The sequence below is a fragment of the Otolemur garnettii genome, unplaced genomic scaffold (genome assembly GCF_000181295.1).
Source record: "Otolemur garnettii isolate 467f Iridium unplaced genomic scaffold, OtoGar3 scaffold00071, whole genome shotgun sequence".
NCBI classification, from domain to species: Eukaryota; Metazoa; Chordata; class Mammalia; order Primates; family Galagidae; genus Otolemur; species Otolemur garnettii.
The window spans coordinates 8,182,849-8,198,629 of NW_003852466.1; the positions used below are offsets into that span (position 1 = coordinate 8,182,849).

Below are 15,781 nucleotides of genomic sequence, written 5' to 3' on the forward strand. Positions count from 1 at the left end.
GAGTTGGAGGTTGCTGTGAGCTGTAATGCCATAGCACTCTACCCAGGGGGACAGCTTGAGGCTCTGTCTCAAAAAAAAAAAAAAAAAAAAAAAAAGGTCCCAGGAAGAAGGAAGCGCTCAACGTGGAGCATTTCAAATAGCAAAGCCCCAAGGGCGAGGTCCTGCAATTTGAGAACTAGCAAAGAGGCGTGTGGCCCCAGGTGGGTGAGCTGGGGGCAGGTCCCAGGAGAGTCCCAGGACACCACAGGGCCATTTTGAAGACCTTGATTTGGGGGTCTTGGAGCTGAGGGGTAACATGAGCCTGACACATTCTTATTTGCATTTTAAGATATTTGCATTCTGGTAGATGTTGAGGAAAGCTGGAGATTGTAGGGAAGGTGGCACAGTCACACGCCGGGGGCGGCAGGTGGCAGGAGTGCAGGGAGCCAGAGTAGTCCCACTCTGGGTATTTGAATCAGGTGCCCAGCAGGTCTGAGGTGTGAGAGAGAAGGGGGCACAGAGACATGTGGACATCTCCACACAGTTCTGGCTGCTGTCTGAACACAGCAGGCTTGGGGGAAAACAGTGCAAGTTGGCCTGGGGCAGGCCAAGTGTGAGAAATCCATCCCGTGGCCGTGGGACAAGTCAAATCTGCAATTCATGGCAAATCTGGGCTGAAGAAATCCATTTGGGAATGTGATGCCAACATTGGAGCAATAGGATGGGCTGCAATTGAAATCACAGCACATCGCTTGGCATTTAGATTCAGCTGGTGTGTTTCCTCCGGAGAGAAAGCTTTTGTACTCCTTCCAAATTCTACCTCTCATACTCCCAGGTTATTTCCATTTTAGATCACGTCCATGGAGAGCAACTTGAAGACCATCGAAGAGGAGAACAAGCTCATAGAGCAGAACAATGAGAGTCTCCTGAAGGAGCTGGCGGGGCTGAGCCAAGCTCTCATTTCAAGCCTTGCCGACATCCAGCTTCCGCAGATGGTAAGTCCAAGGCCAGAACTTGGCTATTCCTTTACAAGTGTTTACCGTGCATGTTGACACTTGCACCGCACAGTGCCATCATACACGGCAGTGACATCATGCACAAGGCTGCCACTCTGAGCTATTTAGCTTTGAGACGAGCTGTCAGCAGTCACAGGATGGTCACGTTTCACCACCTTCTAACCCGCAGCACTCTCCTTCACTGAGGATATGATGGTATATTTAAATTATGTTGAGGCCAAGGAATTTTTAGAAGCTAAGCCTCTTAAAGATGAAGGTTTATTTAAAGCTTGTTTCATAGAACAAGCTCAGTGGCTCATGCTTGTAATTCTAGCACTCTGGGAGGTGGAAGCAGGTGGATCACTTGAGTTCAGGAGTTTGAGACCAGTCTGAGCAAGAGTGAGACCCTATCTCTATTAAAAAATATAAAAACTAGCCAGGCATCGTGGTGGGCACCTGTAGTCCCAGCTACTTGGGAGGCTTGAGCCCAAGAGTTCGAAGTTGCTGTGAGCTATGACACTACAGCACTCTACTCAGGGTGACAGAGTGAGAAACTATCTCAAAAAACCCCAGCTTGTTTTACAATGTAATATGAAAGTTAGAGGCCAAAATTCCCTCACTGAAAATATATTTCCAAGTAGAAGATTCCACCACAGCTTACAAAATCTGAGACCCAATCATCCATATCATGCACCCAATTCAAGCACTGTAAAAAGGAAAAAAAAGCTTAATTCCCAAAATACGTGGTGCTTTCCTGATGTCTATGTATAAAGAACACACTTTACCACTCCTTGTGTAAATTAAAAAGCGCAAAAGTGAGCAAGACATGCTTATTTTTAAATCTGAGCATGTATTTCTGGTGTGCATCTCCAGTTATGTGCTCTTCAGTAGCCGGGCAAGTTCTGGGTGCCCTTAGCTGCCTATCGTTGTGCAGACACCACAGGCTCACCCCACATGCCCAGATGGCAGAGCCCACTGCACACCCAGGCTGCTGTTCCCAGGACACACGTCTGTGCAGCACGTGACTGTCCTGAGCACTGCAGGCCAGTGGAGCCCAACGGTGTTTGTGTATCTAAACTTATCCAAATATAGAAAAGGTACAGTAAAAATATGCTGTTACAATCTCATAGACTACCAGTGTGTAGGTGATTGGTCATTGAAACGTTCTGCAGCACATAACTGTATTTAGAATTCTTACAAAATTAGTTTCTTTTACATATCCATAAATACAGGAAAATCTCTGGAAGAAGCATTGCATTGTTGAATGCTTTGACTTTCCTCAGAGCCTACATTTCTAGAGCAATTGTTCCAAAGCTATCAATCTGATAAAAATGGTTTACAGAAATGGCATATAGTAAAGAAATACAATTTGTTTTGTTTAAAACAGCAAATCCTGGCTCGGCACCTGTAGCACAGTGGTTATGACATGAGTCACATACGCTGAGGCTGGCGGGTTTGAACCTGGCCCGGTCAGCTAAACGACAATGTCAACTGCATCAAAAAATAGCTGGGCATTGTGGTGCCCCCCTGTAGTCCCAGCTACTCGAGAGACTGAGGCAAGAGAATCTCTTGAGCTCAAGAGTTTGAGGTTGCTGTGAGCTATAATGCCATGGCACTCTACCTAGGGTAACATAGTGAGACTCTGTCTCAAAAAGACAAAAAACAGCAAATCCCTCTATTTACCCAACTTCCTAGCTTGCAACTCTTATCCAATTACAAACCTGCCCCCCCCACACACAAAAGAAATCAGTAACATAACAACGTGCAGAAAGGAGACTTACACAGTAACATAACAACCTGCATTAAGGAAAGCTATACTGTGGCTGGATGAAGGCCCTCCTGGGACATTATCATGGTATTGTTTGTTAAAGTTTGTCTTTTAGCTTCCAATGTGTACTCTATTATTTTTTTCTTCAACAGTGTCTCTCTCTATATATATATGTACCACACAAGATAACTCATCCCTCATATAGTCACCACACAGGCGCTGTAGTGCTGATTTTTAAGGCCGATCACTTGAAATGTTCAGGAGAGCACCCAGTAGTGAGCATTGGTATCTCCTTTCTGGAGTGGAGGAGAGAAAGCACAGCTAGTTTGTAGAACTTGGTCAAAGTTCCAAAGCCACCACCAGTCAGGTGGGCCTGGCTTTACCCCTGTCAAGCATCCCTCTGCCACTTGGTCCTGGTGCAATTACAAGAGTCTCCATGAAACCTGTGGGTGGCCCTGCAAAGGCGGACGGTAAAGGGAACAGACAATAGCGTTAGACTGTGGAGCACAGCCGCATAGTTTTCAAATTTAGAAAACTTATTTTCCAAATAGCAAAAATAACTGTATTTAGACCTTTTAAAGGTCCTTTCTTCCAAGTATGCTGTGAAGTAAGACACAAGTCATGTGTTTCCAAAAAGATAGGAAAACAGAAGCACCAAAAAAGGCCTTTGCAACATGCATCCCCTTTACTTTCACGTGAATAGACACATACCCAGTGTGTGCTCTTTGAAGAATCTCATCAAGCAAAGGAGATACCAAAACACACGGAGAGAACAGGCATGAACACTTCTTGACTTTGTGAAGCTGATATTCTGCACCAGAGGAATAAACAGGGGCATTCAAGGGCTCTGCAGGGGCAGCCAGGCCACAGGTGTCTGAGAAGGAAGGAGAAAAATGTCCCATTGCACGTAGTTAATGAGCAACTTACCCATATCTTAAATTCCTTAAATTCCAGCCCAGGGCTGTTAAAGGCACCACTCAGTACAAGCGACCCTTCCTCCCCAGCCTGGCCAGCATTCCATTCCTGGAACAGGTCTCTTTTGCACTGAGCATATGCAGTGGTGGCCGAGGCCGCCTCCCAGGAGAAGTGGAGCAGTTCCGAGGTACCCAGCTCCTCGGCCCGACATACCCTTTCTATGGCTGCAAATCAACCCCAAATATCCCACGGATTCCCAGTGAACGGATGAGTCCCCACACACAGTCTCTCTCCATCTCCCCCCCCCACACACACACACACTCCAGCAGCCATATGGACCCCTGCCCTCCCTCCCAGGCTGAGGGTCACCCATATTCTTCAGGTCACTTGGCCCTCCTTTTGCCTCAGCCTGAACCACGGTGATTGGGTCAATGTGTTTTGTCTCCGTTTAGGGACCTATCAGTGAGCAGAATTTTGAAGCATATGTAAATACACTCACAGACATGTACAGCAATCTGGAACGGGACTATTCCCCGGAATGCAAAGCTCTGCTGGAAAGTATCAAACAGGCAGTGAAGGGCATCCATGTGTAGGATCACAGCGCTGCCGGGCAACAGAAATTACCAACAGCCGTCAACTCCAGATGGATCTGTGAGAGGCTCGAGCCCTGCTAAGGCATGGAGGCTGCGTGCTGCATTGACAACGGCAACATTGCACTAATTTTTTTTCCCCAGCTGACATAAAAAGGAAAGAAAAACTATGATAAACTCTTCGGATTAAAATCCATGCAGTTAATTATTAGATCTTATTTATTTTCATATGTTTTTCTTTCATTTCTTCATTGCACTCTTGTTTTGTAAAGTATATGTAAAATAAATGTGACATTTTTATAATTTATTTATTACTAATCAAAGAGTTTTTTATCTTTTAACTGCATTTTGAAGTCTGCCATATTTTTACAAGTGTGTTTATTAATTTATTTTCCAATAAGATTTAAGATAGAAATGCTATTCTCAAATCACCTCTCTTGCTGGGTTTAAATAGAAAACAAAAAGACTGTGGAGGAAATCCTTACCTGAGGACTGCCCTATGGTCCAGTTTGGTTGTTATTGCACATTTCTCTCCCTCCTCCCCCTTGCCCCCACCTTGTTGCTGGTTTTTGTATTTATAAACGAGTTCGAGGTCAGGTGAGCTGCGTGCGGGAATAAGAAGGTAAATGGTGCCCACTAGTGGGGGATCCGCACTCACAAAAGCACAGGATGCCGGAAAACAGCCTGCTCAGAATTTGTTAGCAATAATTAAATACAGCAATCCGCAAAGTATTCCACTTGGCTGTACGGTTTTAGTTAATGTGAATTATTTATTTGAAATGTTTTAAAGAAACATAAGCTTTTTTTGGAGATGCAGATTTGTCTGTTTTTCGAGTCATATCAGATAGTTGGCAACTCTTATCCCAAGATGAGAAATAAGACTTGGTGTGACCAGCCAGGCTTTCCTGCCATATGTTGGTACAACATACAAGTGACAATATTGGTGTAGATTTGTACTTAGCAAACACAAACACATCCAAATAGGAAATTCTGTAGATACCATATCCCCTGAAATAGCATGTATCTTACTGGGTTGACTGGAAAGAAATGGGAAATATAGTAACACGTGCAAAAATGCTACTCCAATCTGAGCGGTTACTTCAAACGCTGGCAACATTGGTCTCGCCCTCCTTAGGAAACAAGACAACATTGAATTTGACAAAAGTCTTGCCACAGAACTACAAGTGCTGCAAAGTACACATGCGCCTGTCCACACAGGCACACAGACACTCACCACCCCTAAAATTGAGCCCACAATCTTGAATTACTAAATGGATCAGAGCTTAGGAGTTGCTATAGTAAAGGCAATGTCTATTTCAGGGATTGTAAAGTAGTTATGCATTGTTTCAAAATTTTTTTATATTTATTTTTTTTAAGGAAAAGGTATAGACAACCAGCTAAACTGCCTTTTTGGTGTGCACACACATTTCATGTGCAGACGTGCCTCTGTGTAAATGTACACATGAATTTAGTGTGGGCTTACTTTTCTGTGCTATAACTAAAGTGTTTATTTTCTATTAGCCTCATGGATATTTAGATTGAATGTGATGGCATTCATAGGCTTGGTACATTCCACTGTTACTGCTGATACCCGTACAAATGAAAAGTAAGACTCAACAATAATTCCACTCCCATGAGACTGTGGTCGTCGTGATGCATTAAAAGTGGGGCTTATCTTTGGTTTGGGGTTCATTTGAACTCTTGACTCTTAGCTTAGTGAAAATGAAATGTCTGTTCTTAGGTAGGAACGGTGTTATTTAAAAATCAATTTTTTTAAAAAAGAGCTACCATATGTGCTGTCTATTATAAATGGAACACCAAACAAAATTTCTATTAAAGTAATGTATTTGCAAACATTTTGCTATACAGTACTTCATAGATGCATACAAATGAGTTCACTTATTACAAAAACAAACATTTAATTTGCTAAATAGTTTAACGAGTTTGTTATATATTGTATTTAATTTAAAATAAATCTCTTACCAACGTACATATTTATTACTATAATTTCCTATGGCCTGAGGTTAATTTATTTGTGTTTGCATAGTTTGAGCAGGGTGCTTTGTGAGGTATGTTTGTATTTATTTGCCTCCTTTGTACTTGATGTGTTTTGTAATGTGCACTGAATTTTTTTCTTTTAACTATGTTAATGATCAATACTGTAAATTCGGTCTTTTGTAAACAGCAAAAAAGGCAATGATGTTTGCATTTTTTAATTTGAAGTAGTTTGTTTGTATACTGTTTCTCCAAACACTTAATATTTCTTACATCAAAGCAACAAAATTGTGTTCAGTGCTGTACATTTGGTGTATGGTAGGAAATAAAAATTGGTAATGAGTTTTGACGTGATCTTTCTCAGGCTGCTCCATGGAGACTAGTGTCCCACAACAACTACTGTTCCACTGTGCGCTCTGTTGAGGTAGGTGAGGGGCCTTGAGCCAGCACGCAATCCTGAGGCATTTTTGCTCTGGCAACAGTCTGTCTGGCTTATTCCTTTTGCCCTCTGTGGACCATTTGGTGGATGGACAAGTCACCGTGGCCTTTGCGGGGACACACATCTCCAGAGCAGGCAACGCTTTGACATCAGGAACACCTTGACTTTCACTAGTGGGAAATTCACCTGGATCTAGTAAGTGACAAAATGCAGGGCTCACCCTCCCGATTCCAAAATCGATTCGGGTACCGAGTACACCTCGGTATCCATACAAGCTGGTGGAACTCAGATCAAAGAAAAACATGAATTGACATCACCTCTGTGCTTGCGTGTTTTTCCTTTCTAAAGTCCAACAGGCACCCTGATTTAATTTTCCAGTTTCTGCCTAGATTTACACATTTCTAGAACCAGTTTCCATTTCTCCTCAGTGTGGTAAAAGTCTTTGCCATCCATGTAATGAACCCACACTGATGTCAGGGAAGGCTGGATCCCCAGAGGAAAGGCTGGCCTGGACCTGGGTGGACCTTCGGGTAACAGTGGTCAGCACACGGTTGTTAATGCACAGCGGGGCTCTCCTTTAGTCACCAAACGTCCGTGTGCCAGGTGGGAGTGTGACACGGCCTGTGGAAATGGGGCCCAGGTGCAGCCCTGCGCTCACCCTGTGCCGAGTGCGTGCATCTTGACCTGACTAGGATGATTTCCCACTGGGAGTCGTGTCTACAGCTCCGTCGGTCCTCTGAGAGTAAGAAAGAGTCCTCCATTCGTACGATAGATGTTTAATTGGAACACATTTGCCAGACCCGCTTTCTGACTTCCAGGTCAGCTGAGGGAGAGATGACAAAATAAGCCCTGGGTCCCCAGACGGGCATGAGAAGGGACAGCAGGGAGGGGCTTCAAGGGGGGGGGGGAGAAGCCTGGTCAGTGGGACAAGGAAGTCCGGAGGGCCCATAAAATCTTTCCCCACTTAACCAGTAGAAAAGGGCAGTAATGCCTGGCAGTGCGGAGAGACCAATGAAAGGTGACCGATTTCAAACTGAGGGGAAGGGGCACTGACACCGCACTGCCCGGTGTGCCTCCCTCTCGCCTTCGCTCCTTCACAAGAGGGACCCGCTTCTGGAAGTGCTCTAAACTTTCTTTGTTCTTCCTGAAACATCCTTCCCAGACATTCCCAGGTGTCTGTTACCCTGGAACTCCGCAGGTCCTTCGCTCTCTCTCCACACTGCCTGTGCGCTCAGTTTTATTTTCAATTTCCACTCACTTTTGCTTTGATTACCGCCGAACCTCGCTTCAACTGCCAGGACAACTGGGTTCAGGAAACGAGGAGCCCCAACCGCCAACAGGGCACACACAGGTTCCTACAGCAACCGTGTGAGGAAAGCCAACAAATGTGGGGTTCTGGGAACTGCTGGTGGCTTAGGGGGAAAATTTCAGAACAAGTAGTGCAGGCAGCAACTGCCCTGGTGAAGGCCCGTGGGTAAGAGAAGCTGAGTCAGCAGCTTCATCTATTGAAAATATTTAAAAAATGGAGAGAAGGGAGCAGGTAAGAGGCAGAAAGCCCAGGTAAGTGGGAGAGGAAGTCATTGCCTACACTGCCACAGGTGGAGTCAGTATTCCAAAGACAGAAAATGACGGGATCAGATTTCCAGCAATTCAAACAACTAACACTCTTCTATCAAGGCACCACGTCCAGTGCTGTACATTTGAGGCACAGCAGGAAACAAAGATTAATGGTGTTTTCTGGGTTCGAGTCCAGGCCAGTGTAGACAGCAGCAGTGTTTTTCACCATTTTTATCTCATGGCACACTTGAACCCCTAGTTAAATTTCCATGGCACACTTAAATTATGCTGATCAAAAAAGGAATATACTTACTGTACTTTGAATGTTTTCAAGAATAATTTTTTTTTTTTTTTACAGATCATGTCTCATTTTGTCACCCTCAGTAGAGTGCTGTGGCGTCACAGCTCACAGCAACCTCCAACTCCTGGACTTAGAGGATTCTCCTGCCTCAGCCTCCCCAGTAGCTTTGACTATAGGTGCCCACCACAACACCCAGCTATTTTTTTGTTGCAGTTTGGCCAAGGCTATGTTTGAACCCACCACCCTCGGTTTATGGAACTAGCGCCCTACTCATTGAGCCTCAGGCGCCACCCTCAAGAATAATTTAATGAATGATCTTTAAAATTTTTCGAGGCACATCTAAGATCTTCTCATGGCACACCAGTTGAAAATCACTGATATAGAGACTGTCCACACCAAACTGTAGAAAGTTCTGGGCCTGCAGAATCAACTTGGTATGGTACATAGATATTTCCATAGTAGTCATAAAACTAATATTTTCTACCCCTCTTTCCACTCATTACACCCATTTTATTGTGGTCTGGGAAGAGTAGCCAGGTATTTCCTCTCATTATTGAGCAGATAATTATAAAGTAAGCAGATTTAACTTGTTGGTAACTGTCTCCAGGGCCAGACACAATCAGTGATGCTCTGTACACTTCATCTCACAGAATCCTCAAATATATTGAGTGAAAATCATAATGTCCAATTAAACTGATGAAGAAATGAATACTCAGCAAAGTTAGTGACTTGCTTAAGACCATAGGTCTAGGAAAAGGTACAGCCAGGATTCTACCTCGGATGCATTTGGTTAAAAAGCAAAGCATATACTCTCTCCAATCTTTTCATTAACTCTGCTCTTCTGGAGCAGCTTTTTATCATCAAGACAATAATGGGACTCCAACCTGCATGTTCATAGTGAGTGAGCCCAGCAGAGCCTCCCGGACCCACCTGCTCTAACCAACCAGATCGGGTTGCCTGTCAGATGATATCTCATCTGGAAGACAGAAAGTAAGAATTAGATAAGGTTAAGATATAGGCAAGGGCCCAGATCTATCCCAGTATTCCTGAATCTTGACACTGTGATCATGGTACCTACTGAAATTTTCTCTCAAAGGCTCCACAGCCACATGGCAATGGAAGCATTATGGTCAACATTATGCTGATAAAAGACTGAGGCTTAGAGAGAATAAAGAATTAGTTTGATGGCTTAGGGATATGTACCAAGGTCAGCAGTCAACTCTGTTATGATCCAGAGATGAGCTGTGTCCCTTCCTGGGGCCATCACTGCCACCTGTACCCCTGCCTCTCAGGATCACCAGCTAAGCTCACCCTTAGCTGTCTCCCTTCACAGAGTCACAGGGCCAGGGATGGTCAGTTAATCACCACTCTAGGAAAAGCTGTTCGAAGAAGCATCATTTTCACATTTAGAGCACACCATTAGAATGTCTTTTCTTTGTAAAGGCATATCAGAAAAATGTGACACCTCAATAATTTGTTTGATGAATTTGGTTTGAAAAATCTTAATATGAGTTGTAATAACAGTCAAAATAAGGAAAATATAAATAGCTCCCTTTTTACATTATTTTTCGAGCAAAACAATCTAATTATTTTGCTCTGTCATTTGCTGCTTTATGTATGTCTGACAGTTTTGCATTGGCCCCCAACAAATACAAGGACACTTTTACTGACCTTTGCCAGCTAATAAATATTTAAAAACATAAAGAGAATGTAAAGTTCACTGCTCTTAAGAAACAGCTGCCGTTTTAGTAGAATTTTCTACTCAGATATGTATCACCATATATACATGTTGTCACTTTCATTCTAGAACTGATTGCCTTGCTCAATTTTAAATGAAATCCAGGGTTAGATTTATAGGTTAGATATTATAAAGGGTGAATGGCACTTTGAGGATCCATTACTCTGCTGTGAATGTTTGTCCCTCCAAACCTCATGTGGAAATCTGACCCTCAGTAATGGGAGATGTTTGGGTCATGGGGGCACATCCCTCACAGAATAGGGTCGGGTGGCTACATTCTCACTGATCATTGCTGAGAGAGCTGGTTGTTAAGAGAGCCTTGCATCTCCCTGGGTTGGTGTCCTTCCTTGCTGTGTGATCTCTGCACAGGCCGGCTCCTCTTCATCATGCTCCACCAGAGGAAACTCCCTGAGGCCCTCACCAGATGTCTAAGCTCCAGCTTTTCAGCCATCATCACTATGATCTCTATAAATCACCCAGCCCAGGTGTGCAGCACAAAACATACTAAGAAACATTCTGATAATGCTTTTAAAGAATTGATCTCCAAGATTAGTCTATGTGAATTCCAGAAACATGAGGAAGGACTTTCAAGTTTTGTGCCTCATCAAAGAGCTGAGGACCAGAAACATTTGGCTGAGTGCATGGGCCATGGCTTGATGTGACAGGGAAGTCTTGTCTCCTGGATGGGCTCCATTAACACGAGTTTACTTACTCCAGGAAATTCTTGCCCAGAAAAAAAAAAAAAAGAAAGAAAATATCATCATTATTTGTTCCAAGAATTTCCTAACAATTTACCTGAACTAGACAGAACTAAGCTACTCAATGTACTCTCAGAATAAACACCCCTCCTGAAGACAATCTTTAGCATCAAATGATTGTTTATACCCCGAGACTCACTTTGGAACCCTGGCTTTGCCACACACCTCTCTCCTAAATTGTTATATCCTGAACTTGCCCAATTCTAATCATGCCCTCACATTCAAAGGCCTTCCTGAAACCAGACCCCTCAAATCACAGAAATATCCCAACTTTGCCATCTCCTGCCCCTCACTCTGTCAAGGTGAACTGGTTGTGTTCTATGGAATCCACATTGTACAGACCCGATGTCCACACATACCTATGAATATATCTTCAGTCAATATCCCCTGGTTTTTGGTAAGCAGATACATAAATGGTTCAATTTTGAATCATTAAAAACCTAAAAGCTTTATTGTAAATGTTTCAGGAGCCTTCCTGGATACTTCTTTGGAAAGGCAGAGTTTTTACTTACTTGAACACACACTTTCATCTCTAGTGAATCATCTAGATTAGTAATAAAACTAAATACTCAACAGAATCAGGAAAAGAAGGAAAGGAAGAGAAAGAGAAGAAACAAAGGTAAGAGAAGTTATCAATCTTGGTTTTCAGAAATAAATAAAAGTAAATAAGAATCTCTCGAAGGCAACAGCGGATGCTGACTCCCAGGGCTGGAGACACTCACAGTCTCCACAGGTACCACGGGCGTCCCATGACCCCTAAACAGGGGTGTTCATCACAATTATCAAGAGTTTGATTTTCACCTAAGGCTTCCCAAATACTTTACACATATTATTTTATTCCCATAGTGATGTGAATTATGAATTATGATAATCAGGAAATACTTTTAAAAGGATTCAGGAAGGGGCTCAGTAATCTGTACTGCTGAGAAGGGCTCAGCAGTGCCCCACCACTTCCCTCCACCCTCTGAACTGGGGTCCTGCCCACCAGACCAATCTCTGCCCTCGGTCGTCCTCAGCCTCTACAGGCTTCTCCTTCATATCAACCTTCCTACATTTTCCAAACAGGAGCTATGGAGCACTGAATTATGGCTAGTACCACAGGTTAAAATAAAAATATGTTGGATATATTGAGTTGAATAAAATAATAGTTTAAAAAGGAATTTCTCCTTTCCTTTTTACTTATTGTCAATATGACTGCTAGAAAATGTAAAATTATATGTGTATCTCTCACTAAATTTCTATTGAACACTATTATCTGATCTTTCCTTTGCAGGAAACCAGAAAGTGTTCAAAAAGAAAAGTTGGCTGGGTGCCTGGTTCACCCCTCTAATTCCAGCACTTTGAGAGGCCAAACTGGAAAGATTCCCTGAGACCAGGATTTTGAGACCAACCCAGGCAACATAGAGGGAGCCCATATCTATAAAAATTTTTCTAAAATTTTCTGGGCATGGTGGCGCCCACCTATAGTCCCAGCTACTGGGGAGGCTGAGGCGGGAGAGTTGCTCTAGCCCAAGAGTTCAAGGTCGCAGTGAGCTGCAATTGCACCACTGTAGCACACTGAGAAACAGAGTAGAACCACATCTTTACAAATTTTTTTTTAAAAATCATTAAATAAGATACAAAATGTTAAATAAAAATAATTAAAAATTATTTTAAAAGGAAAGCCAAAAAAAATCTACCTTTTGCCTTTTCTGTAGCTTAAAAGTCATGATGCTTTTTTTTAATCCTTGAGAGAGAAAATCCCCAGCATAGAAACATCTCAGAACTACAGTTTTTACATATTCAGATAAAGAAAAAAAGAGGTTAATCACACTATAAAACCCATGAATGGATCAAACCTGCCAGCATAACCTGAAAATCTGCTCATGGTAGCTTTTTATTTTATAATTACCCATCTACATGACCTAGTTCTGGCTGAAAAGATGACTTTAATAGTTGGAAAACATTTTCAGCATTTATTAATGCTGAATTACAATCTTAGAAAACCTATTAGAAAGTAGAAAACTGAAGACTATATCAGGAGAGTCTTTCCCATTTTTTCAATGAGGTGGGAAGCAGAGAACCCCCTGCACAGGCCAGTAGCCCCTTGATGAGGGAGATGAAAGTGGGTTGTTTATAGTTTAGGGTCTCTGGTGTACGACAGATTGTAGTAAAGTCCGTGACCTGAAATGTACCATCAGTGGACACGGGTTCAGAGGGGAGAGATCTGAAGGGAGTCTGGAAGAGCAAACTGCTGTTTGGTACTATCTATTGAAAGCTGACTGGACTGGTGCTCATTTCAGAGGATTTTCAGAATATTCTGGTATGAGCAACAAAGTTATTTGCAGTTTTCATTCTTCCTGGACAGAACTGCCTGCAATAATGAAGTTATTATAAATTATTGTGAATAAAGACAGTGTGAAAGTAAAGTTAAGCCATTGTACAGAGGGTGCAAAAAAAGGTATACGCATTTTAAGAAAGGAAAACAATTGTATTAAAATGGTAATAATATATACCAATAACAAGAGATGAGTACAGGTCATGTTTGAGCACCTCTTGTAATTGCAGATGTCAAACACGACTTGACTATTAAAGCTTTTTCCTTTCTTAAAATGTGTATATATTTTGTTGGCATCCTCTATATATGGTGAGCTGTGTGGGTTGAATGGTTTCCAGTCTCCAAGTTAAATATGCAATTTTTCTATGGAGTTAAAGCATCCTAAAGCCCTAGAATGGGCATAGTTGGCCTCAGGACAAGTGTGGGACTGGACAGCCCGGATCAGCAGGTGTTTGTGACGGAGCCTACTGTACTCTGAAAACATGGCAAGAGCAAGGTCAAGGTCATCATCTACTAATGACTAGGACATCTCAATCTGGCCCTCCCTTACTGCATGTATCTGGAAAGGGTCTCATCAGAAAATAGATGTACTGCCCTTGCCCTTGACAGATAGTGAGAGTGATGACCAGGCTGAAGCAGGTGCAGAAGGGAGGCCTTGTGTAAACCAAATGCTGGGCATATGTGATCTTAGAAGGCCTCTCATCACCAGGCAATTACTTATATTTTTATTTTGCTTAAATCTTACTCAAGGCTCAAAAGACTTTAGTCACTTGTCCAAAAATACCAGCCAGCTAATTGAATAGCTCAAATGCAAACCCAAGTCTATCTGACTCCAAATATCATGGTTCTTCCACATGAAAACTAAATCAGGTCCTTGACTGAAAAGCACGCCAGCCTTGTGTGGGGATGAAAGGGACCGTGGAGAGTGAGATGTGAGGACTGTCAGGCAGCTGCTGCACAGACTGAAGGGGTGAGGACACTCGACAGAGGTGGCTGCATTGACCATGGGAAGGAGGCTGGTTCAAGCAAACATTTCAAAAAGTAGAATTATCATAACTTTTAGATGAGCTAAGGAAATTGATACCTATGTTTCATTTGGACACTCACTGCCCATGGAGTTTTGTCTGTTTGTTTTTGTTTTTTTATTTCTGGGCAGAAAAAACCTGAAGCCTTGCTGAGCATCAGACGCTGGGTCTTCTACAGTGTGTGAAGCAGACCATGGTGGGCCCCACCAAGTCACCTGCTGGCGGAGGAAGTTTCAGAGAACAAGGAGAGACACAAATTTGTCAAATACATTTTACAAATTTGAAATAGAATCAAAATTTTTATTTTCACAGAAATCCATGTCATTAGGTTCTTGAAAACTGCAAATGAGCTACAGGATGGCTTGGGTTAGTTTATGAAGACTAACTCAGTTAATGGGGTGCAGTTCCGCTCAGCAAGTGTATTTTCATGTCTTTTGGGTGCTAGTCTTTAAGTTGATTACATTTTTATTGTCTTCTTTTGTTGTATTATATTACTGATACATAAAAATGAATGAAGTGCTCAAAACTGATTCACTGAAATGAAAATGAAGACTTGGAAACTGCAACATAAATACTTCCACTTAGAAAAACACTCCCATGAGGCAGGTACTAACAATCTCCCCAGTGATAGGTGGAAAAACTGAGGCACTGTCCATTTTGGCTGTGTTAACAAAATGTCATAGCCTGGGTGGCTTATAAACAACAGCAATTTATTTCTTGCAGTTCAGGGCACTGTGAAGTCCACGATCAGGGCCAGGTGAGGGTCTGCTTCCTGGTTCACAGATGGCAATTCTTTCTCTGTGTCCTCAAAGCAGAAGGGGTTAGGGTTTTCTTTCATAAGCATACTCATCTTCTACATGAGGGTTGTGTCCTAATACCATCACTTTGGGAGGTAGGCTTTCAACCTAAGAATTTTAGGAGCAGGCATATGGAGATTTCTTAAACTAAGATTATAAAGCTCTCAAGTGGCAGAGCTTGGATCTGAACTCCACCATTGTGGGTCTGGAGCCCACACTCATATGCACACAACACACAGCCACACAATTCATGAGGGAGACTTGTTATCACTCAAAGCCTGTTGACATTTTTTTGTTTTTGGTAACTTAATGAGTATTTTAATTCATAAGTTATACTTAGTATCAGCACTAACAGATCCCTGATAAGTGTGAATAAAAGGAAGGGCATTTAGTAACAGAATAAAACTGGCTAAACTTGAACGCCAGCCTACAAAGCCTTCATTCACAGAGAACAGCTGGCATTGCAACATGCCTCTTGTCTTAAAGCTGTGTTGAAGGAAGTGGTAGAAACTGAAAATTTATCTTTGGACACTGAATATATATTTTTATCATATATGACGTTCTTGGCAAAGAAGTAGAGAAAGCTAGGAAGTGGGTCGCTCTCTAC

General features: G+C 42.5%; 1 protein-coding gene across 1 annotated transcript in view; it reads left to right on the forward strand.

Moving 5' to 3' along the window:
- ST18 (ST18, C2H2C-type zinc finger) overlaps positions 1-4,290 on the forward strand; it is a 100,410-nt gene extending 96,120 nt beyond the window's left edge. The window contains exons 20-21 of the mRNA XM_023515414.1: positions 831-974; positions 4,110-4,290. Of these exons, the coding sequence (XP_023371182.1) occupies positions 831-974; positions 4,110-4,250 (285 nt within the window). The 3' untranslated portion in view covers positions 4,251-4,290. The remainder of the gene's footprint in view (positions 1-830; positions 975-4,109) is intronic.
- Positions 4,291-15,781: the final 11,491 nt, after the last annotated feature.